The sequence below is a fragment of the Rattus norvegicus genome, chromosome 15 (assembly GCF_021556685.1).
Source record: "Rattus norvegicus strain SHRSP/BbbUtx chromosome 15, alternate assembly SHRSP_T2T, whole genome shotgun sequence".
Taxonomy (NCBI): Eukaryota; Metazoa; Chordata; class Mammalia; order Rodentia; family Muridae; genus Rattus; species Rattus norvegicus.
In genome coordinates, this window is record NC_141548.1 from 81,533,676 (window position 1) to 81,557,446 (window position 23,771).

A 23,771-nucleotide genomic window follows, 5' to 3' on the forward strand; every position below is an offset into this window, starting at 1 on the left:
ATGGTGACATTTTTATACAGATGTGTCATTATATTTTGTTCAGTTAGGTTCCCTGTCACCATTGTCTCTCCTTTCTCCCAGCTGGTTTCTTTCCTCTACTAAGTTAGTACCAGCTTCTGCTTGTTTTCTCATCAGTTTTTCCACTACTCGCTTCCCACCCTCTTTGAGATTTCTTCTTTACCTCTGATGATCCTGTGTCTAGTTTCATCACACACACACACACACTTTCAACTCTAGATTCTACATATTAAGAAAAATGTGATATTTGCCATTCTGAATATAACTCACTTCAGTTAATATAATTTATAATTGATTCTGTCTTCCTACAGATGTCATGATTTCACAGTTCTTTGCCATTCAAGAAATTGCATTATGTATATCTGTTACCACATTGTGTCTATCTGTTCATCTGTTGATGGACATCTAAGCTGTTCCCTTTCCTGACTTGTGTAATAGTAAGGCAGTGAACATGAATGTACACGTATTCCTCCGGGGTGTCATCATGGCTTATCTTGAAAGTGAGATTGTGGTAGATATCACCGGCGTATTTCTCATCTCTGAAATGCTGAGCATCTAAAATGGCTGCTGTTGTTTGGGCTCAGAGAATTGGAGGAGGGTGGGGCCCCATTCAAGCCTCTTTAAAAGCTTGTGGTACATAAAGAAACCAGAATGGCACAGCTCAATTTTTTGTGAATCAAAGCTTCACCCATTTAACAACAAATTAAGCAATAGAAATGTCTTTTATACTGCCTCTCCACCACACACACACACACACACACACACACACACACACACACACACACTGCGTGTAATATTATTGCTTAAGAGGTGATGTGGTATTTGGTATTTGATCTTTAATTTTGGCTGGGAAACAGTTGGTTGCTAGTCTGTGTTAGTTCAGAAGCAAACCTGTCTGTGTCTGACCAACTGTTCTAAGTGCTAGGTCTGCAGTCCGTCCTTCACAATTAATTTACTCGTTAAGCATTTCTATGTAATGACGGAGAGTTCTTGGGCATGCAGAGATAGGATAGGCCTTGAAGGAGTGTAGAGTTACGTGTGGGTTAAGGAGAGGGTCATAGCATGGCTGCAGCTGCGTATGTAGCAGAGGATGGCCTTTGTTAGGCACCAATGGGAGAAGAAGCCCCTGGTCCTGCCAAGGCTTCTATCAGGGCAGGGAGGCAGGAAGGGGTGGGTGGATGGTTGGGGGAACACCCTCATAAAAGAAGGGGGATGGCATAGGGGTTTAGGGACAGGAAACCAGAAAAGGGAATAACATTCAGAATGTAAATAAATTTTAAAAATCCAATAAAAATATACTCCTATTAAAAAAAGGAAAGGGTCATAGATAAGGTAATTGTAGCACACAGTTATAATTATAGATGCAGTATTTTCTACATGGTGTTAGCAAACAGCCTTGGGTGTGTGTGTGTGTGTGTGTGTGTGTGTGTGTGTGTGTGTGTGAGAGAGAGAGAGAGAGAGAGAGAGAGAGAGAGAGAGAGAGAATGAATATCTCATTAACCTTGGCAGTCAAAAGTCTGTTGTGTTCCAAGTACATCAAGCAGTGGGAGTCTCCTCGATGCCTCAGATTGCACTTGCTTTCCCTATGTAATTGTTTTCTCATTTCAAAAGTGAAAATGATACTTGATTGTTGGTTCACTTAGCTATTACCTAGAAGTTCGAATTTGAAGGGGTGCAAATGCAAACTTTGTGTCTACTTCTTTTTGTATAAAAATATTTACATTTTTCACATCTTTCAGTCTATACATTGTCCTCTCTTGCTTCTTCTTTTCCATAAACATTACCTACAAACATTTTCTATAAAAGCCACAGTACTAGGTGCTAGGATTATGAGAAACTTAATCGTTTGCTTATCTTATGGGAGGCAAGGAATGGCTTTTCAATGGTGAGAGAATATAAGGTAGACATCTTCCCTCAGAACACAGGGGAGAAAGCAGTATAGTCTACTGCCTTTTTGCCTCATCCACAGAATTCTACAGCCATAAATATAGATCCATCTTGAGGCAATACACTATTTTCTGTTTTCCATGATGTGGCAATGAGGTCTAACTCTATAACCCAGGCTTTGCGGCCTCAGCCTCACAAGTACTAGGTTTACAAACATACACCAACACATCCAACTCTTACCTTTAGTTTCTAAGAATACCCAAAGCAAATCTCCCTACCCTAAAGAATAAAAGTTGTAACTTTAAAGAAAGATATTTTAAAACTTTTAGTGAAAAAAATTTCATACATTATATTGTTCATGTTTTCTCCTCCCCAATTCCTCCCAGACCACAATCCCTACCTACCTGACTTTTTTCACTTTCTTTTTCTCTCTTTAAAAAAAAAAAATCAACAAGAAACAAAACAAGCCTCACCAATTTAACAACAGATCAAGCAATAGAAATTTCTTTTATACTGCCTCTCCACAACACACACACACACACACACACACACACACACACACACACACACACACACACACACCACAAAAATGGAGCTTAATATAAACAAGAAAAACAATAATTTTAAAACGTCTAAATGGGTAAAATGAGACAAAAAAAATCTACAAAAATACCACTGAGTGAACTTTCAGTGGCCAACTAGGTATGAAGTATGGCTAATAGACCTAGTGAGAGTCCACCCCATTGGAACAAAGCTGTTCTTCCTTCTCCAGTGGGTATTAACTGCAGATAGTGTCTTGGTGAGGTGTACAAACCCATATCACTTTCTCTTATTGCTGGACCCATTTCAGGCCTTGTACAGGCTGCCACATGTTGTAAATATTTAAAAAAGGCGGAACTGTTTATCTGGCGCTGGTGCCAGCATCTGGAAGATACTGTTTCCTTAGAGCTGTCCATCACCTGTAGTTCTTACAAATCTTTCTGCCTCCTCTTCAGCATAGTTCTAAAGGGACATTTTTGACTTGAAAGAATTTCTGATTTAAAAGAAATTCTTGTTATAAAGTATGTGTTTCTATACTGAACTTCTGGCTATATTTGCTCATGTGGCATTTATACTGAAAGAAAAATCATATATGTATATGCAATATATATGTGTGTGTATGATATATATATATATATATATTACATACATGTATGCAAACTGTTCTCCATGGCAGGTGCCTATACCTTCTGAATTTCAAAGTCACATGTTGCAGGATATTTGATCACACTGTGCACCCTGAGATTGTTATTTACTGAAAGAAAAACTTTCTAGTTGTGATGTGACTCAGCCTTTAGCGCACATCTTTAATCGATCTAGCTGGAATATAGACATACCCTTAGTACACACCTTTAATCCCAACAATCAAGTTAGTTCGTAGAAGAAACCACCCATGTTGGAAAGTGATAATCTACTTGAGTAGCAGACAAAGTGATAAATCAGAAAGATTTGACACAATAGGATATGCAAACTCCCGTGAGAAGAAAGGGGAAAGGGAAGCTACTTAAGGGGCAGTGAAGAAAGAAAGGAAGCAGCTTTCTTTTAGAGAACAAACTAAACACGGGTGAAGACAGAACAAGCCAGAGAATGAGAACAGATTAGATTAGATGAGATTAGAACAGATTACTAGAGTTAGTTTGGGGCCAAGCAGAGCAAAAATCAGAGGCCACGAAAGAAGTCAGACTGAATCAATGAGCTTGGGGAGTTTTGAGCCAGACCAGCTGAGTTGAACCAGCCAGAGCTGAGGAAGATCTAGAAAAAGTGAGCCTATTCAGCAGTAAATCTCAGATGCTGGAACCTTCTAGGCCTGGACTAAATTGTATAGAGGCTAGAAGCTTCCAGGACTAGCCTAGGTTAGCAGACAGAGGCAGTAAGTCTCCACGATGACAATTACATCAGGTGAGTGAAAGTTACAGATAAAGTCACATTCAGATGTAACTAAATGTTTATGCTTTTATTTCCCTACCACTCTATTTTTTGTTTTAGTTCTTTTTCAGTGCTATGGATAGAACCCAGAGCTTTCTACATGCTAGGCATGTGCTAGACATGTGCTGTTTTCCTGAACTATATTCCCAGTTCAGGGTCTGCAGACTTGGACACCTTTGCACATCTACCTTCATGAAAGCATCTGCTTCTTTGCATATGCACATCATCAGAATACTTAACCACAGTTCTCAGTTGTGTGCTTTTAATAACAAAATTTCTAATGCACATGATTTAATCAGTCTAAAAATGTTTCCTTCCCTCTTCACTGCCTTATCCATCTTCAACCTCTCTCTTGTTGATGACCTTTAATTTCAACTTTCTTTTTATCAAAATAGCCTGAGGCACTTCTGTTTGTCTAGCTGGGCATTACTGGGGAAAAATTAATCCTTACCAGCCTCCAGAGGAGTTCCTCTGCCTTTTTCTCCCCTGGTTCTTCCATTCTCCTCGGAGCTGTTTTAGGCTTTCGCTCCCTTCCTCCAGGTCGCAAACCTCCAACCTCACACTTCTCATTTCTGTCAACTCACTTGGTGCTTCCTTTCACAAAGAAAATGGAAATTCTCCAATGAGAATTCCATGATCCCAGCCTGGAGGCCTAACTATGTACCTGGACCCATTCTGATTTCTTTGCTTTCACTAGTTTTATTGGGAAGAGGACCAGACGGAGTAGAAAACTCATATAGGAACTGTCTTAGTCAGGGTTACTCTTGCTGTGATGGAACATGATCAAAAAGAACAGAGGGAGAGGGTTTAATTTGTTTACACTTCTACATCATCTTTCCTCATCATCAAAAGAAGTCAGGAAGCTCAATCAGAGCAGGAACCTGGAGGCAGAAACTGAGGCAGAGGCCATGGAGAGGTGCTGATTTTGGCTTGCTTCTCTTGGCTGGCTCAGCTTGATTTTTTTTATAGAACCAGAACCACCAGCCCAAGGATGACCTCATCCACAATGGACTCACACAAGAAATAGTAATTAAGAAACTGTCTTCCGGGCTTGCCTACAACCCAGTCTTATAGAGGAATTTTCCCAATTGAGGTTCCCTTCTCTTAAATAACTTCACCTTGTGTCAAGTTGACATAAAAACTAACCAAGACAGGGACCAAGTCGGTTCTAACACCATGAAACATTAGAGTAAGAGCTAGACTGTACTGTGGCAAATGTTTTTAATACACCCGTGCACTTACTACAAACAACAACAAAAAGGCTATCTTGATGAGCATAAAACACCACAAAACTGGTGGAATACTTGCCTTGTTCCCAACAAGCTTTGTGCTCTCCTTTCTCATCTGGGTACCATGGCACATGCCTGTCGTCCAAGCACTCTGTAATGGATTCAGGAACTTCAGAAGTTTGGGTTCACTCTTAGCTAAATAGTGAGTTCAAATCCAGGGACGGAATATACTGAGACCCTTAACAACAACAAAAACAACAACAGTGGTGGTGGTGGTGTGGTGTGCTGGTGTGGTGGCGTCGGCGGTGGTGGTGGTGATAGCAGTAGCAGTAGCAGTAGTAATTACGGTACATGACTTTAATCCCAGCAATAGGGAAACAGAAGCTCGTCTGGTCCACATGTTATCTTCCAGTCCAATCAGAACTACATAATGAGCTCCTGCGCTTGTTCTTGCTCTCTTGCTCTTACCCTCTTCCCCCTTTGTCCCTTCTCTCCCTATCCCCCCTCCTTCTCTTCATGTGCTCACAGCCGGCCTCTGCTCTTGTACTCTTCTACTTCTCTCTCTGCCCTCCCCTCCCCATGCCCTGAATAAACTCTATTTTATACTTTAAAAAAAAAATCACATAATGAGACCATATTTCAAAACAAAAGTAAAAAAAAAAATCACAAAGCAAGGCTGTAAGTGCTCATGTGTTTCTGTCAGCCTCCACCTCTCTGTCTTCCATCCCTACCCTTGAATTCTTACAGAATTTTGCTGGGTGTTTTGTTTGTTCATTCAGTTTGGTTTGGTTTCCTTCAGGAACTATATGTACTGTTTATTTACTGGTTCATCTCCTTAGAGCAATGGTTCTCAACCTGTGGGTCACAACCCCTTTAGGGAGGATTGACCCTTTCACAGAGGTCATCTAAAACCATTGAAAAACAGAGCTATTTATATTATGATTCATTACAGAAGCAAAATTATTGTTGTAAAGTAGCAATAAAAATAATTTTATAGTTGGGGTCACCACAAAATGAACTGCATTAAAGAAATAGTCACAGCGTTAGGAAGTTTCAAGACCCTAATCCTAACCTTTGCTGTTGTTTCTGACTAACACATCTCCTAACTCTTTGGATTACTTGGGTGTGTTATCTTTTGCCCATCTTTTAAATTTTTGCAAATTTCGTATTGTGTGTATATTTCTCTGAATTACATAATAGTTTTTGTGCAGTTAGTATTCTATAGATTTGTCTGTGATCCTTCAAGAAGTCAAAGCAAATAGAACAGATTATAGACATTAATTTTTACTTAATGAGCATTCATTATGTGTTATGTATTTTGTAAGCACTTTACATATATTATTTGATATAATCCTTACAAGAATTCCATGAGGTAACCCTGAGGCTTAGACAAATGTCATATTATAAATTACTCACTTCTAGAAACTAAATCCTGTTTCCTGACACAGTTAAATGACCAATAATGTTCAGCTTTGGCAGAACTGAATCTTCTTTTAGGGCATAGGTATTAAATTATGTACGGAATGATCCTCTGGAGAGTAATAGAACATCCTCAGCTAAATTCTATAATAGACTCAGTAGTATTCCATTCTCACAAAGAACCCTAGTGTAGGAGGCTATGATGTTCAACCAAAGCAAAGTGCCCCAACAAATTTCTCACAATTGTTTCTCAAGCAGATGTTGGATAGAAATTTGGAACCTGCTTTTCAGCAGTTGTTTTGTTTTATGTTTTCATTCAAGAGGGAAAACCTGTCTTACTCATCTTTGTATGTACAATGTCTAGCCCAAACCAGACATGGAGAAATTATTTAATACTTTGAATTTAACTTAGAAATAATCTTGTGAATTCAAAATGACCTGTCTTTGAATAACTATTATAACCTATTTGGACATGTTTTACTTTATTTATAAGGACATTTATATGTCCTTAGCAGAAAAATCCAATACAAAATATGATCTACTGTGTTCACTCTGAAATATGGAATTCTTCATTTGATTTACAGACATATGAAGAAGCTCGAAGGAACCACTCTGAACTTCTAACTCGATGTCAACGTTTGGCCTTAGAATTAGCAGACACGAAACAGTTAGTTCAGCAAGGAGATTACCGTCAAGAGAACTATGACAAAGTGAAGAGGTAAATTGTTAGGGTGGCCCTGGGAATTTCCACTTCTAGTACCCCTCCAGTCACCTGCATTTGTATAACCCGCACATAACCCATGGTTATGTTCTCCATTTTCTTCTCCAGTGTGTAAACACACACAGCTCGATCCATACCGGTGCTCTCTAAAGTGTAAAAGAAAATAGAACCCTGTAAAATGCCTTGTGAGAATATTTGCTAAGTGTTATTTGATGAATTTCATGTCATGTCAATTCAAGTGTTTAAATTTTCTCAAGTGGTTTCCAACTTGAGATGAAAGGTTTTCACTCTCAGAAAACAAAGCTGTAAGAACATTTCCAAGTATATTGCTGCTGAGTAACTGCAAGAACAATCTTCCTTTAACTGTAATGAATTTCTCTATTGTTCTGTATTTAATAAGATTCTCCAATGTATCCCTTAGTAAACCTCTTGTAAACCTGAGTTTTGTCATATAAGATTAACCAAGGGAATATTGTGTCCATTTTAAAGTGTGTAAGTACTATACTTTCGCAGATGGGTAGACTTCTACTTGTTCACTTGATAGATCTGCTCCAGCTAGAATTCTTAAAGTGTAGTAGTCAGTCAATGAGTATGATTAATGTTGTAAGGAAATTTACAAAAATTTAGCAAATGACATTGATACTTCTTTTCCCACTTTGGCTAGTATGTATTAGTATTTATCATTATGCCTAAATATAGTAATAATTTGATCTTGAAATCTTGAGAGCTGTGTTCGGCAAACTCCTGAATAAAGCTAAGTTTCAAAAGAAACATTTTATAACTAAGTTTTTATTAACATATATTAATAATACATAGTGGATTTTAATCATATTCACCCCTTAATACCCTCTGTTGTCCCTTTCATGCCCACTGGTCCTCTATTCCTCCAACTTGTTCCCAAGAAACATTTTAAAATAGTTTTAGATCATACAATGATACTTACAATTGATATTTTGATATCATATTTTCCTCTCTAAATCTATAAAATGAGAAATAAAATGAGAAAAAAAATAATCATTTGACTAATCCAGAGTTCTCTGACTTGTTCATGGTGGCTAAAACAAGATGAGTCACAGTTGATAATCATCAAAGTTGTGTGATAAAATAATGGATGTCCATTATAGCATTTTTTTATGTTTCTATTTTTTATAATAGAAAAATTAAGAAGAAAAACAAAACCTTGAGTAAAAAATATAAGCAAGTCTATCTGTTAAAAATAGGACAATAAGAAAGAGGAAGGGGTTCAAACTCATCCTTTTGGTTTATGAATCAGCTATTTAAAACATGCACAATGCACAAGCCATGTACAGTGGCAACAGTCTTGTAATCGCAGCATTTGGGAGGCAGAGGCAGGAAGATGATGAGAACTTGAGTACAGCATGGGCTACAGCAGAAATCCTGCTTCAGAAGACCAAGCAGGACTCTGTGTAGCTCATTGGTGGAGCCCTGTGATCCTGGGTTCACTCAGCAGCACTGCAAAGAATAAAAAGGAAGTCATGAAAATATAAGGCAACCTGGGATATGCCCCTTGGTAAAGTCCCACAAATGTGCAAAATTAATTGATATATAGATATTATATCACCTCTAGAATTAAAATGCTCTGAATAAATCATTTGTTTTCTACATGAAATTCTATGTGGCAGCTGAAACCGTCAACTTCTATCTGAGTCACTTTTGTCTTAATAGCTCTATAGCCTCTGGCATAACAATGTTCCCAACTTTATTTTGTAATTTAATTCCCTTGACCTAGTGTGTCCTGATTTCTAGAAACAGGAAGTGCTATTTCAGAATTAATATGTGGACTGTGATCATTGCTAGATCAGCCATTGTTTCTTGGCAAGGACCAAAGAGAGGGAAGATGGAAGACTGTAATACACTGGACAAAACCATCGAAACCTTTAGTTCCAGTTAATACCATAATAGTCAACTGAAGAACCTCGACCATCAAATATAATGTAGTACATTTCTATTTATAACCTAAGTATAAAAATAAATACTGATAGGGGCTGAAGAGATGGCTCAGTGGTTAAGAGCACTGACTGCTCAAGGGTCCAGGGGTCCTGAGTTCAATTCCCATCAACCACATGATGGCTCAACAACATCTATAATGGGATCCGATCCCTCTTCTGGCGTGTCTGAGGACAGCAACAGTGTACTCACCTAAATAAAATCTTTAAAAAAAAAAAAACATTAAAAGATAAATCCTGACAATTATAGTTATAACCCATTGGTAGAATATGAATCTATGAGGGGATGCTAACAGTAAATGGGGAAAGATATGAATAGTACATTCCAACCAAGAAAGACGTGTATGGCGGGCTAGCTTCTTTGTAGCCTTGCTGATAATATTTGATTCAGAATCGCCATGGAATCTGCAGCCTCAGGTACAATCCATTAAGGAGTAGCATGTTTATATTATCTAAATGGCATAAAGAAAACAATTCTCCTGTGGCAGCCCCATGAGTCAGTGAAGTAAAGTTTCAAGACCAAGTTCTAACTAGGGAAGTGGAGGTAGGAGCAAATGTCTGTGCTCAGTTTTAAAGATGCCTGTTGAAGGTTTTGGCCCTGTTCTTAGGTTCACAGTTCTGGGAGACGGTTATTCTGAAAGGAGAGATTTAACCACGGATGAATGAAGTAGTGCCCCCCTGCCTGCCTGCCTCCCTGTCTGCCTGCCTTCGTATTGCCCTGCAGTATCAATTAGAAGTCATGACAGGGTTTTACCCTAAGAAAGCATGAATCCATGTTTCAGACCTTTTATTATTTTTTAATTTCTTCTAACTGTTTAAAAGCTTCAGCTTCAAGGAAAGGTTGAAGTCCTGTGAGGCGGCTGTGCTTGCAATTACAGCATGAAGAACCAAGACAGCAGGATTGCTCTGAGTCCCTAGTGCTCTGGCTAGTGTGGGCTACGTGAGGCCATGTGTGAGACAACCGTGGGAGAATGAATTGTACCTTAGAACACACTGTAGTTCACTGTGTAGTGTAACTCACATATTGATGCTTTAACACTAAACTTCACAGAGATACACAAAAGCCCCACAGCTCCGATCCTACCCTTAGCTTTTGCAATTGTGAAAGAGGTGTCCTTATTCACATGTGTCTGTGATTTTATTTTCATAGTGAACGCGATGCTCTCGAACAGGAAGTACTCGAGGTTAGAAGGAAACATGAGGTACTTGAAACCTCTCACATAGCTCAAGCTAAAGAAAGGAATGAATTATCGAAAGAGGTAAGCTCCTGCCTCAGCCCACTCATGCTTTATTATATATTGATGAACAGATAGCCTAGAATAAAATTACAGGGAAATCTTATTTTTCTCCTCTTTATGTAGTTTCCAGAAAGAAGGAAAAAGACAGACAGACAGAGAGAGGGATACAGAGACAGAGAGAGGGAAGAGTAAGAGAAGGGAAGAAGAGAGTAATAGGCATTTTTGCATTAACGGTTGCCAAGGCTAAGAATTAATCACTTCTTAAATGGAAACTTTCTAGCCAGACTGTGATAGTACCACACCTTTAATTCCAGCACTTGAGACAAGCTTATCTCTGAGTTCAAGGCCAGCCTGGTCTACAGAGCAAGTTCCAGGACAGAGAGGGCTACAAGGCTACACAGAGAAACCCTACCTCAAAATCTAACCCCACATACACTGCACCCACAAAAGGGGGTGGGGGGATTTCTATATGACATGCATAGTAAACAAAGGTAATAGAGTCAACCTTGAAAAGTAGCACCTCACTCTGGCCATGTCTCTGATTCCCATAGGTAAGCACCTTGCAGCAGACAGTCACCCTGCTGCAGAAAGATAAAGAATACCTCAATCGCCAAAACATGGAGCTCAGTGTACGCTGTGCCCATGAGGAGGATCGCCTGGAAAGGTTGCAAGTTCAACTGGAAGAGACCAAAAGGGCTAGAGAAGAGATGTATGAGAAATATGTCACATCCAGGCAAGACTCGCTGCTTTCCTTGTAGTGGATGTAAATGAGTAGTCTGTGGGTGCTGGGAATTGATCTGTGAGGGTATGATAGTTTAAGGTTTACATTGAAGGAATCTTTTCATTTTGTTTCCTTTCTAGGTTTTCTTTTCTAGTTCATTTCTTAAAGATATTGTGGTTTCTAGTAACAACAAAGGCCTATTCTATAGTTAACTTTTAATTAGCATTTATTATAATTATGGGCTTATGTAAAATTATTCCTATGTGTACATCATATACTGTGTTCATATTCACCACTTCTCATTACTCCCTTGTTCCTCCTCCCAACAGCCCCATTTTTACTTTCATCCCTTGTATACATATTTTCATAACATAAATTCTACATGTGAGAGAAAACAAGGATTTTTTTAGATCTGCTTTTTTTCATTTAATATGATCTCCAATTTTATATAGTTTTTTGCAAATGGTATAATTTCATTTTCTTATTTTTTCTTTTTTTTAAAATTTATTTATGTTTATTCCTGTGTGTCTGCACAACAGAAGAGATCCCATAGTAAGGGTTCCACGTGGTTGTCGGGAATTGAACTTTGGAACTGAGCCATCTCTCTAGCTTCTCATTCTCTTATTTTTAATGAATAAAATATATGTACATATTTGTACAAATATATCACACTTTATCATTGCATTATGTGGGTGGATGGCAAGCTTGTGTCACAGGGCACGCGTGGAGGTCTGAGAACAATATTCGGGAGTTGTTTCTCTTCTTCCATGGGATCATCCAAGCACTTGTCCCTGCTGAGTGCTTTCATTGACTTAGCTCATTTTCTCTACTCATTCACCGTTGATGATATCGGGGCTGAGTGCATATCTTGGTCTCTGTGCCTACTGCAGCTCTCTATGTAGAATGCTGTCTTCCAGAGTGGGAGAGCTGTATCTTATGGTAGATTTCTTTTCAGTTTGTTGAGAAATTCTATACTGATTTCCACAATGGCTGCATTAATTTACACGTGCACATCTGCAAGTTTCTTGTCCACCCTACTCACCCCCCAATTCTTGCTGTGACTTTTGTCTATTTTTCATGATAGCTCTTCTGAATAGAGAGAGTAGAAACTGACTAGAAAGAGTTAGAAACTTGGTACTTTCAATTTCCATTTCCATGATGACCACAGAGGATAAGTGTCTTTCATATAACTGTCTGTCACTTGTACTTCTCTTCTGAAAATCATTAAATTGAAGTCAGCTGGGTTTTGGTTGAGTTGTGGAGGTTTTTTTCAGACAAACTGTAGGCATTAATTCCCTGTCAGCTGTGAGGCTGACCAAGCTTGTCTCCCGTTCTGGGGACTTTCTTGTCACAGTTGTTTGTTTCCTTGGCCCTGTAGAGCTTTTTTATTTCATGTGATCCTGTTGTCAGCTCTTTTTATTTCCTGAGTTATTGGAGCTCTTTTCAAAAATGATGGGCACATCTATATTTTGGAGTGTTTTCCTATATTTTCTTGTAGGAGCTTCAAGGCTCTGTGCCTTATATTCAGATCTTTATCTGTTTCCCAGAACTATTTGTTGAAAAGACAAGCCTATTTTAGGTAGGGGCTGTGTGTGTGATTTATTTTCTCTTAAGGATTTGGTTGGTTGGTTGGTTTTGGTTTTGCGCTTATTAATTATTGTGTGAGCATACAATGTTGTTAGGCTTGGGATCCTCATGCAGAAATCAGAAGGCAGCTTTGAGGGGTCAGTTTCTCCTTCCCTCGTGAGTTCTAGATGTCACACTCAGGTTGTTGGCCTGTGTAGGAAGTAAGCACTCTGACCCGCTAAGTCACATCGCCTACCCAGAACTTATTTCTTTTAAACAGTAGCTTTTTAAATATCCCATTGCTGGGTGGAGATCACAGTTCAGAGGTTGAGTACTTCCTAATCCACTCAAAGTTCTGAGTTTAGTCCTGAGAACTAAACAAAAAAGTGTCATGACCCTAATATCTTTTTAGCAGTTTTTAAAAGTCTGTACATATCTATAGAAATCCGTTTTAAGGAAATCTAAATATACTTATACTTTGTATCTTTCTAAGTGTTCAAGAAGAAGAAGGCATTTATTGCAAGGTTTTCAAGTCACAGGTCTCAGACGCAGTCTGCCTGCAGCGCAAGTCTCTCTTCTCTCATCTGCTAAATATGCATGTGCTATACTAATAGCCCCCATAATCCTGAGACTATTTATATCTGTCAGCATGTCAAAACTAAAGAGTTAGGGTTTGACATGGTGGCTCACAACCATCTGTAATGGGATCTGATGTCCTCTTCTGGTGTGTCTGAAGACAGCTACAGTGTACTTATATATAATGAATAAATAAATATTTAAAAAATGAAATAAAAATACCAGAGTGCATCCCAAAAAAAAAAAAAAAAAAAAAAAGAGTTAGGGTTTGGTGATGGAGAGATGGCTCAGCAGTTAAGAGCACTCACTGGCTGTTCTTGAGAGAACCTGTCTTCAATTTCCAGCACCACACTGTGGCTCACAGTCTCAGAATCTAACAGCGTCTGCTGGCCGTTGTGGGTACTACGTGCATAGGGTGCACATATATGCAGGCAAAACATCCATGCACATGAAGTAAAAATAAAAGAATAAACTTTTAAGGTAAAAATTTTGCCTTTAACACCTCACCGTTTCTAAAACAGTGTTTTTAGGAATTCTAAAATGGCTAAGTTTTCTGAACGTACTGTAAAAGCATACTTCATCTAGTATATTAAAATCTTACCTGGAGAACAATAGTTTATTTTTGTCATGAATGAAAACTGTGATTATTTCTTTTGTCTTTGCAGAGACCATTATAAAACAGAATATGAAAATAAACTACATGATGAACTGGAACAAATCAAATTGAAAACTAATCTAGAAATTGATCAGCTTCGAAGTGCTTCTAGGGAAATGTATGAACGAGAAAACAGGTAAAGGAAGGAGAGAGATTGAGCGAGCTTGTTTGCGATTATAAGAATTTTACTGAAATTAAATGCCATTTCTGAGACCTCTTTCTTAATAGTTTTAATATGAATTTAGTGGGAATGTTAAAATTCTAAATTCTTTGATAGTTAATTACAAGAAGGTTTATCATACTTTAGATCTTTTTACTATGTGTCTCTTTCCTGTTGTCTCAGTTTAGACTGAAGACAAGAATAAGAGAAAAATTAGAGAGTGCCAAGATAGCAAAAGTTATACCAACCATTCATTTCTCTTGTGTATGCAATGTTATATACTTTGTGTATCCTAAAAGGTGTTATGTGAGGTAAGATTGAGGAGTATTTTTATTCTCATGGTTACTTTTGATGTTGTTGGCTAGGTCGTCTAGTAACGGGGAGCACTGGAAGATTAAATCAATGCTACTTATTTCACGGGCAGTTGCTTTCCTGTTAACTCTAAAGTTCCTGTGGTGGATAAACTATTCCTTGCCTCTGACTTCTCTCTTTTTCCTCCTCCACTTCCTCCTTTCTTTCTTCTCCTCCATTATCCCCTTTCCCTGATGTCCTCATGCTTCCAACCAGACATGTTACCGACCAAAGTATCACTTGGCCCAGATGGGCACAGTGCTCCCTACATGGACCCAGCAAGCCCTAAAAGGTTAAGGGGTAAGAGGACACTGCGAATACAGATTCCATGTTGTCCAGCTTAGTGGGTGGTGATTATACTTGCTAAAACATTAGAAAACAAAAGACCTTAATAGAAACATGAATTTCGTTCCACTAGAAGTATCTGGGATATCCACCAATCTCACCAAGAGAAAGGTGCATGACAGAGAAGAGAAGTCTGGCACGGATAATGTATATCATATAAGGACTGAATACTTAGTTTTGTGCTTCATTCATTCCTGTTGGGCCCTGTTCTATAAGCTTTTGTTTACCTAACCTTAAAGTTTGTGGCACTGTTTTATAATACAGCATGATTTTGCCTAAACAATGTCCATTACTATATATTATTTTGCTATGTAATTATGGTGACAATTTTGTGATGTTTCAGTTGTCCATCAAAAAAAAAAAACCACAAAGAAAATCATTTAAAATGCATCCTAGCACAGCATAAGTTTAGATGTATTGACTCTCTCCCCACACTAGTGTAGAGAGGTTGGCAAAGTTGTGTAGGAAATTAGGCAGCAGCATTTCTCAAAGAAGGATAATCAGAAGTAGCTTTGCTTATCTCCAGGGCTGTTCTGGATCCATGTTCACAGAAAAGGGAAACTTTTCCTTTAAGCTTCATTTCTGTTGCAGAGACGAAACATCCTGACAAAAACAACTTAGGAGAGAAAGGGCTTATTTTAGCTCACAAATCCGTCCTGTTGGGAAGTCAAAGCAAGCTCACATCCGCAGTTAGGAGCATAGAGAGAATAAATGTATGGACTTGTAGCACTCAGCTTGCTGTTCTCCATTAAACAGTCGGTGCCCTAAGCTGAGAAGTGGTTCCTCCTCCCACATTCTGGTTGGCTTTCCCACATCTGTTAATGCAGTCAAGACAATCCTGTCACTGGCCAACCTGAGCTAGACAACATCCCATGTAGACTTTCCCCAAGTGGTTCTGGACTTTGTTGAGTCGACAATTAAAACTAACCATCATACCACCTAGCCAGAAAGTTAATGGGATTGGACCTAGGTGCTCCGTTCAACCACAGGACTTTAGATTGACCTGTAGGTCTTAACACTGTGAAGGACAATTGCCACCAGATGGCGCCAAAGTGCAGCGCAATGCTGTGCCTGCTCCGGGACACTTAAGTAGCCAATTGTATGTACAGCTTGTTTTTACTGCTTTTCACTTCACAGTAATCTGTCCCAGTACTTAGGTGACTGAATCTTCATTATAACTTCTGTCCCCTTCAGTCCTCCACAAGGTAACATAAATAGCAAGTTCTTTTAAAACCTTACAACTTAAAGTGGTTAAAGAAAGGTTGTAATATTCCTTATTAAAAAAAACAAAAAACAAAAAACAAAAAACAAAATCCAAGCCAGGTGTGTTGGCACATGGCTTTAATCTCAGCACTCAGGAGGCAGAAACAGGCCAATCTCTATGAGCATGAGTTTGAAGCCAGCCTAGTCTACAAATCCAGTTCCTAACAGGCTGTTACACAGGGGAAAAAAACCTATCTTGGAAAACAAACAAACAAAAATTTTAGAAAATCTTTACATATTAGTTTTGTTTTGAACAAGGTGAATTGACCTGGCTTTGAAGTTCGATATATAACAGTATCCTTCATCTTGTATCTGGAGTGTGCTATTACATTATGAGTTACAATGCATTTACACTTGCCTGTTGACGGTTACCTTACCTTTACAAGAGAGTAAAACCCTAAGAGTAGAGAGATACCTTGGTAGCTAGAAGGCAGAATGGGAGAAACTCAATTCCATGGCAAGAATTATATAAATAACTTACTAGGTCTTTATAGAGGCTATAGTCCCTCTTCCATGTTTCAAAATAAGACATTTTCCCAAAGGGGGCTGCATACCTGGAATGCCAGTATTCAGGAGGTTGCCCAAGCCTTTTCTTACAAAGAAAATACAATATTCCATGAGCGAAAGATTGTGAGCAAAAAGACTAAACTTCAACCTGTCTCTACCACTTACAGCACTTCCAGGGGGTGAAGAAGCTACTTTGTTTCCCTGAGTTTCCTTTTCTTAAACTTTTGTAAGAATGAGCTAATAGTAGTGGCCCATGAGCTCTGAATTAGGTAGTACATGGAAGAAATGCATCATAAGTGATAAAATATAGAATGTGAATATAGGTATTTTATGCTTTTGCCTGTGTATAATAAAAATCATTTTATTTATATGATGACAATTTAAGTAAAATGATTATTAAATAAAATCTAACTGGTAACATGAAATTATTACATGAAAGTCTACTGTTAGAAAATATAGAGGGTCTACACACAGTGACTAACTTATTTGTTTCCTAAGCACTTCTGAGAGATAATAAAGGGGCAATAAACTAAGGTGATTGAATTTTTCCAGACCACAAAACTACCTTTAGTGTAAAATGTCCTCATAGGCACAGAAAAGAAACTCTTGTAGTACAGGGTATGAACTTCGTAGATGCATTCATTAGGCTCTCCGCGCTACACAGAATCTGGGAACTCAACAGTTTCCCAGTTGTTTGAAATGAAAGAGAGGCAGCTGCACAGAGGTGACTGACAAACCCTTCAGTGTAGCCGTGGTGCTCTGTAGTCGGAGTTCCTTCCTGTCAGTGCTGTCTTGATCACAATGACTGTGTCCCAAAAGTCCTCAAGAAGCCTCAATGACAAATGTGACATGACCATTGCAATCAGTGATATTAAACAACTTTCTATCTCGAATCTGGATTTATTACAGGATCGGTTTAATCTATTTAATCTGCCTATAGAGGAGTCTGGAGCCAGATAACATAGGTTCCACTCTACATTTAGAAGTGAGTCCCCCCGTTAGTGTTTCAACTAACACACCTCCTGTTCACAGCTTACCAGATATTCTGTATAATTTTGAAATTCCTGTGAAAATACTTAAGTATTTTTCTTTCTCTGTTTAGTTTTTGGTCCCTTCAGTGGATCATTCAGGATGTAGTGGGGTTGCAGGTAACATGGTGTCTGGTGACGCAGCTGTAGATGTGCTTGGTCGCAGCTCTTTGTTTTTTCCCCATGCTCCTCTGGGTGGTTCTTCCTGTCACTAACACTCACCTGGAGGAGTTTGGCTGTCCACACAGACCGTAGGTGAGCTCTCGTTGTGCAAGAGTTTACATATACCTGCTTTGTTCTCTGTGCAGCAGGGGAAACTGGGAAAGCAGGACGGGCTGAGTTGTTGCAAGAAGTGTGGACTGAGCAGGGCTGAGCATAGAGACTGGTAGATAAGCTACTCAGCTGACTATCCACCATATTTGTTCATATTCATTTTAATAATAACTGCAAACTGATGTTTAAACTGCAGCATCTTGATGAGTCTTAACTGAGTAGTATTGTTTTATAAATTTCTTGTGCCTATGGATTTCTCTTGTATGTATGTTTAATTTGATATGGATTGGTTTCCAACTTTGTGTTCATAGTCATAACTAGAAAATATAAAATTCCATGTGAGTACTGGCTGCTGACTTAGTCTGTTTTTGCTACATTAAAAGAATACCTGAGACCCAGTAATTTATACTCAACGGGAATTTATTATTTCACTGCTCAGGAAGCTGAGACATTCAATATCAAGGTGCTAACATTTGGCAAGGGCCTTTTCCTCCGTTCTCATATGGCAGAAGGCCAGAGAGCATGTGAGAGAGCAAAAAGCAGGCAGACTTACCCATTTTAACAGCATCAGTCCCACTCAGAAAGACTTCTCCCTCAGAGCCTGTTCACCTCTTGAGAACCTCTCATTGCTGCTGTTACAGAAATGATTACATTTAAACACCATTTTGGAAAGGCATGGCCATTCAAATCATAGAGCTAATTATAAGAGAAGAATAAAAATTATAGCATTTTCAGTCAATAGAATCTCAAAATGTTTCATCTTCTTAAATACATAGCTTTTCATAGCAAATTATTAAGTAAGAATTCCTCTTAGGTACAATAGCATGTTCCTCTAACACTAGGACTCAAGAGGCTGAGGCAAGATTGCAAACCTATAGGCCAGTCCTGAGCTAAAGGTTTCCAGCTTTTCTAACATTGTTTGCCTCAGTATAAATTTGGATTCGGTCTCTGATCCTAAGAATCTCATCTTCTAGCACTGAGAAGACAGACTCGTTCTGCTCAGCACTGTTTTCACATTTTGTGTGGAGACTTTTATGCTTCTGTTATGAGCAACTTTTAGATATACATATATTAAATTGTCTACTACACAGATGATATCACAGTACATGTTAAATGTTTGTATAGATAAATTATTAGTCACTTAAGAGGTTCTCATTGAGTATTATCTCTCAATTGTCTTTATCTCCTACTTACCCAAGCAGTGTCTAGTTTATGCTAGTTCTTCTGTTCTAATGATTATAGTACCCTCTTTTGCTATGAAAAAGTAGTCTAACATAAATATATAAACATATACATATATACATATATGTATAGATAGACTCTAGTTACTCTAGCAGTAGTCCTGGGATGCCCCACCCTGTAATTTCTTTTTTCTTTCCTCATTCTTCCTTTCAATGACCCTTTCCACATTGCTCTGAAGCAGATAGGAAAAGTGTGTCTACCTAAGAGAAGTTATAGGCAACAACATCAAAGAATCGTGAAAAATAGGTTGGTGGGGAAACTTAGCTGTAGGAATGATTTTTTTCATTCAATTGTTTTTAAGGTTAATTAATTTCTAGCCTCCTTGTCTGTGGGTTTTCCAGCTACACATCCAGCCAACTGCAGATCCAATACGTCCAATTAGATTGTGTTTGTGTGAAAGGTCCAGAGACTTTCTTGTCATTACTTCCTAGGCAATGCAGTGCAGCTCACATCCTGTTACATTGTGTTGAGCTTTTTGAGGAATTTAAAGTGTGCAGGAGGTGCCTGTTATGAATCATCTGCAAACACATGCTGTCTTTTATGGAGACTTTAGAATTCTTGGGTTTAGGTACGCTGGGTCTTGGGTTGGTGGGATGGAGCCAGTACATGTTCAAAGACTAAGCTCTAAAAGATGCTGAAGGACTTTATATTATAAATGTTTATCATATTAGCCAGTTGGCAGCTCCTGACATGTTTCAATGTCTGTAAATTACGTTTGGTTACATTCAGTTTGGATTTTTAACCTCTCAGCCCCATTAGTTTATGTGTGCTATAGATAGCCTCTGTCAAGTTTTCAAGTTTCTCTTCTGAGGAACATTTGAATCCCTGCTTTTTGTTCTGTAATTATATTTACTACATCCTCTAATGTATTTAACATTTGGAAATGGATTATTCATTAATTATGTGGAAGTTATTGTTTTATCTGTATCAGGGATGCAGTGCATCTGGTGTTTTGTCAAAGCAGTCTAATTTTAAAAGAGCCATGCACTGTGGGCCATAGAGACAAATGCATAATATGCTTGCAATTCTTTTGAGCCTAATTCTGATTTGACATCTGTTTGCACCATGATCTAGTCATGCAGCACAAATCTCATAATGACAGAATATCCCAAGGGAAAAATGCCTGTGAAAGAAAGGAGTCCTGAGAAAGGCACCATAGTAGGATTCAGAGCCTCAGATCTGGGCACAGAATAGATTTACACTCAGGCTCCACAGTGCATGTTAAGATGTGACCTTGAACTGGGTCTTTGTGTTTCAACCAACCCTGAAACATTTGTGAAATGGAAATGATACAGCTTATGATTGATAGAGTTATGACAACTTACTGTTTTAGTTACTTTTCTCATCCATTCCTGTGACCAAATACCTGACAAGAAGCTATTTAAGGGAGGCTGTATTCTGGCTTGTTGTTCAAAGGGATGATTCTGTCATGGTGGGAAGACATCCCAACAGGCAGGAGACAGACATCGTAATCACTTTTCAGTTGCTGTGATAAGGCACTCTAAGCAAGGCAACTGATAGACGGAATTATTTCCTTGGGACATACAGTGTCAGAGAGTGAGAGGCCATGTCCATCATGGCAGGGGCCAAGGCAGCAGGCAGGCCCTGGACAGTAGCTGAGAACTTGCAGCGTGATGTGAACGTGCAAAGCAGAGAGAGCTGGCTGGTTGACACGCCAAAGCCTCTCTAGTGACCTACCTCCTCCAACAAGGCCACAACTCCTAGTCCTTCCCAAACCGTCTACCAAGTGGGTTTCAGGTATTCACCCTGAGAACCCATGGTGGCCGCTCCAATTCAAACCAGCACAGATGGAAACAAGACTAAGAGGCCTGATTGTTACTAATACCTGCATTCAGGAAGCAGACAGCAAACAGGACCTAGGACCAGCTCTCAAACCTCAAGACCTGCCCAGTGACCTATAGCAAGGACCCCTAAAATTCCACAACCTTCCCACACAGTGCAGCTATCTAGCTACCAGGTGTTTAAATACAGAGTATGGGGGTAATTCACATTGAGCCACAACAAATACCCATACGAAGTACCTAGAACAGCTCCTAATGTATGGTGGACACTGTATGTTACTGTCAGTATTGTTGCCAATAGAAGACTACACTCAATTTATCTCTCTCAAACTTAATTCAAAGAATGTCAATTGCTAGTACTAAGAAGTATTAAGTATATCAGTTGTGGACCAGTTAGGGAAGGTATAACAGCCAATGAAGAAAACTATTCCGTGGAAATCTTATCTGCAGACACCTTAGGGTGAAACGAATGGGAAAGCCTGCGTGGGAAGTTTTCCCCTACTTACTTACTTACAATACCAGAGAATTGTCTCGGCTGTTTGTCCTTTAGGTTCCTCACGTGTGTGCCACTTTTTAGGAAATGTCTCCTTCAGGCCTTATGCCGCTTACCACAGTCAGGAGTAATTACCTCCTCTTCCGTGTGGCCTTGGGATTTTGTTTATGCTTTATCATAGCACCCAGTTAGCTGGATGATGCGGACTGTCTATGACACAATGTACTGTTATTCTGTAGGAATCCGTGGCTCTCTGAGGCTTGACTTTGTAATGCTTGTTGTGACTGAAAAGGAAGTGTACTTAGTGAGCGAGGCTTCTCCATCTACAACTTTAACAGTCACAGTCTACTACTGCCGACGTGACCCACTTGGAATTCCACTCCTTAATCACATTTAAAATAATGAGACTATTTTTAGAAAGGAGAACTGAAACTAATTTGCGATTTACTGGCTAAAATATGTAGGTCATCTTAGATTAAAAATAGATAAATGTTTAAGATACTTAGAGAATTGTGTTCTCTAAAATTTATTTTTCATGTTTTGTTTGGTTTAATAATAGAATCGTTTTTAAGGTCATTGCAATTCATGATGACACCAAAAAAATAATTTTGTAATTAAGAAAGCAATTTTGTTTACAGAATAATATACAAAAAAAATACTGTTACTATTTTTTGACAAGAGTGACATTTACATCAATTTTTAAAACGATTTTATTTGTGGCTCAAACTTTGGCTGATGACTGAAATGTTAGATATTCAATCACTGCAAAACAGCTTCACTAAGTATGGGTATAGCAAGTGTGACCACTAGGTGTTTTTATTCAGTGTGTATCACATACGTGTACTCAAACCATGTGAATTCCCATGGCTCGCTACTGATATTTGTATGAATGATAAAGAAACCAAATTCTAGTACCAGTGCCCGCTCTTTGTGACAAGTGCTGTGATGTGATGTAAAAAGCACACTGCAGAGCAGATGTAAACTGGATGCAAACCAGGACCGTTTTCAAACTCTGTGTCCCAGGGCTGCTGTACAAACTCCCTCTACTTCACTGGACTGCAAGTGCATCGTAAGGGTTTGTAGGCACCAAGTGAGCAAATCATTCCTGTTATGTCGTTTCTCTATATTACAGCTCTATTAAGGAAGTAGTTTTTTAGGTTAAGTGACTCAAATAAGCTTAGTTGCTTTTTGTTTTTGTTTGTTTGTTGACCTCCAAGTTTCATCTGTATTAAAACATAAAGAGAATTGGACACAAGAAGCTCATGCCTGATTGTATTGTATCCTAAGTACTGCCTGTTGTTACCGTCTCCCATTGGAGTACTGTCCTTGGCTGTAACTGTGTCCACAGTTTTGGTTCCTGCTGTCATCATAAGTGGATGGCGTATGTAATGTCGTGGACTCATATTCCTTGAGCCAATCATGAATATTAACCATCTTGGCTGTACTTCACGTAGCCCAGGCTATGCCCCATCTCACATGATTTCAGAAGCTGAGCAGGGTTAGGCTGGGTTAGTGCTTGGACGGAAGCATGCCACTCTGGTCCCAAAGCACTGTTCTCTGCTATATGCATAGCTTCAGGCCCTCTGTCCTTTTTCCCTTGTACTCCTAAATCATCAGCCTTTCTGTATTAACTTACTTTCTTGCACAACTGAGACTCTAGGACCCAATGTTTCAACTGTTCTTGTGTCAGTATTTCAGACTTTATTCTCATTTATGATTTCTGCCCATGTGTGCTTTACTTAAAGTATTTCATAAAACATTAACTTCCATCAACCTCAATTTTCTTGTGGATATTACACCTACCTCACTGGCTTATGGTAAGAATAAATGAGATAAATATATATGCTCTGTTTAACCTACCCCTCAACACATGAGGAAAAAAGCTATGAAGAAAATATTCTGTGGGGGCAGTTATGACTGCAACTGGCATTCCCATAAGTAAGAAGAAGTAACTACAGTCTACTGCCTAAGCCATCCCTGTTAGGAATAGACTGTTCGCACCTACATTGTGTGCTGTGAGACTACTCTCCAAACCATCACAACCTCTACTGCAGTCCTAAGCAAGTGTGTGAATCTTTGAAGATAGATGTTTATTCATTTAAAACAACTGAGATGCGTGTTTGCATTTTAGAAATCTCCGTGAAGCAAGAGATAATGCTCTCGCTGAAAAGAACCGAGCAGTGACAGCGGAAAAAGACGCTCTAGAAAAGCATGAGCAGCTCCTAGACAGGTAAGAAGTAAAAGGAAATGTGAAAATCCATCACTGATCATTCCCGTTGTGTTGTCCTTAAAGCCAGCTACAATGGAGGATGCCCATAATTCCAGCACTGAAGCAGGAAGATGGC

General features: G+C 38.8%; 1 protein-coding gene across 24 annotated transcripts in view; it reads left to right on the plus strand.

Annotated features, from left to right (window-relative positions):
- Window positions 1-23,771, plus strand: part of Pibf1 (progesterone immunomodulatory binding factor 1) — a 170,005-nt gene that overhangs the window by 36,097 nt on the left and 110,137 nt on the right. For all 24 annotated transcript variants that reach the window (XR_015638045.1, XR_015638049.1, XR_015638048.1 and 21 more), the window contains 5 exon segments: window positions 7,103-7,236; window positions 10,357-10,465; window positions 10,996-11,177; window positions 13,973-14,098; window positions 23,558-23,656. Coding sequence is in view for 13 of the 24 variants with exons in the window: in XM_087585838.1 (XP_087441964.1) it covers window positions 7,103-7,236; window positions 10,357-10,465; window positions 10,996-11,177; window positions 13,973-14,098; window positions 23,558-23,656 (650 nt within the window). In the remaining 11 variants the exon portion in view is untranslated.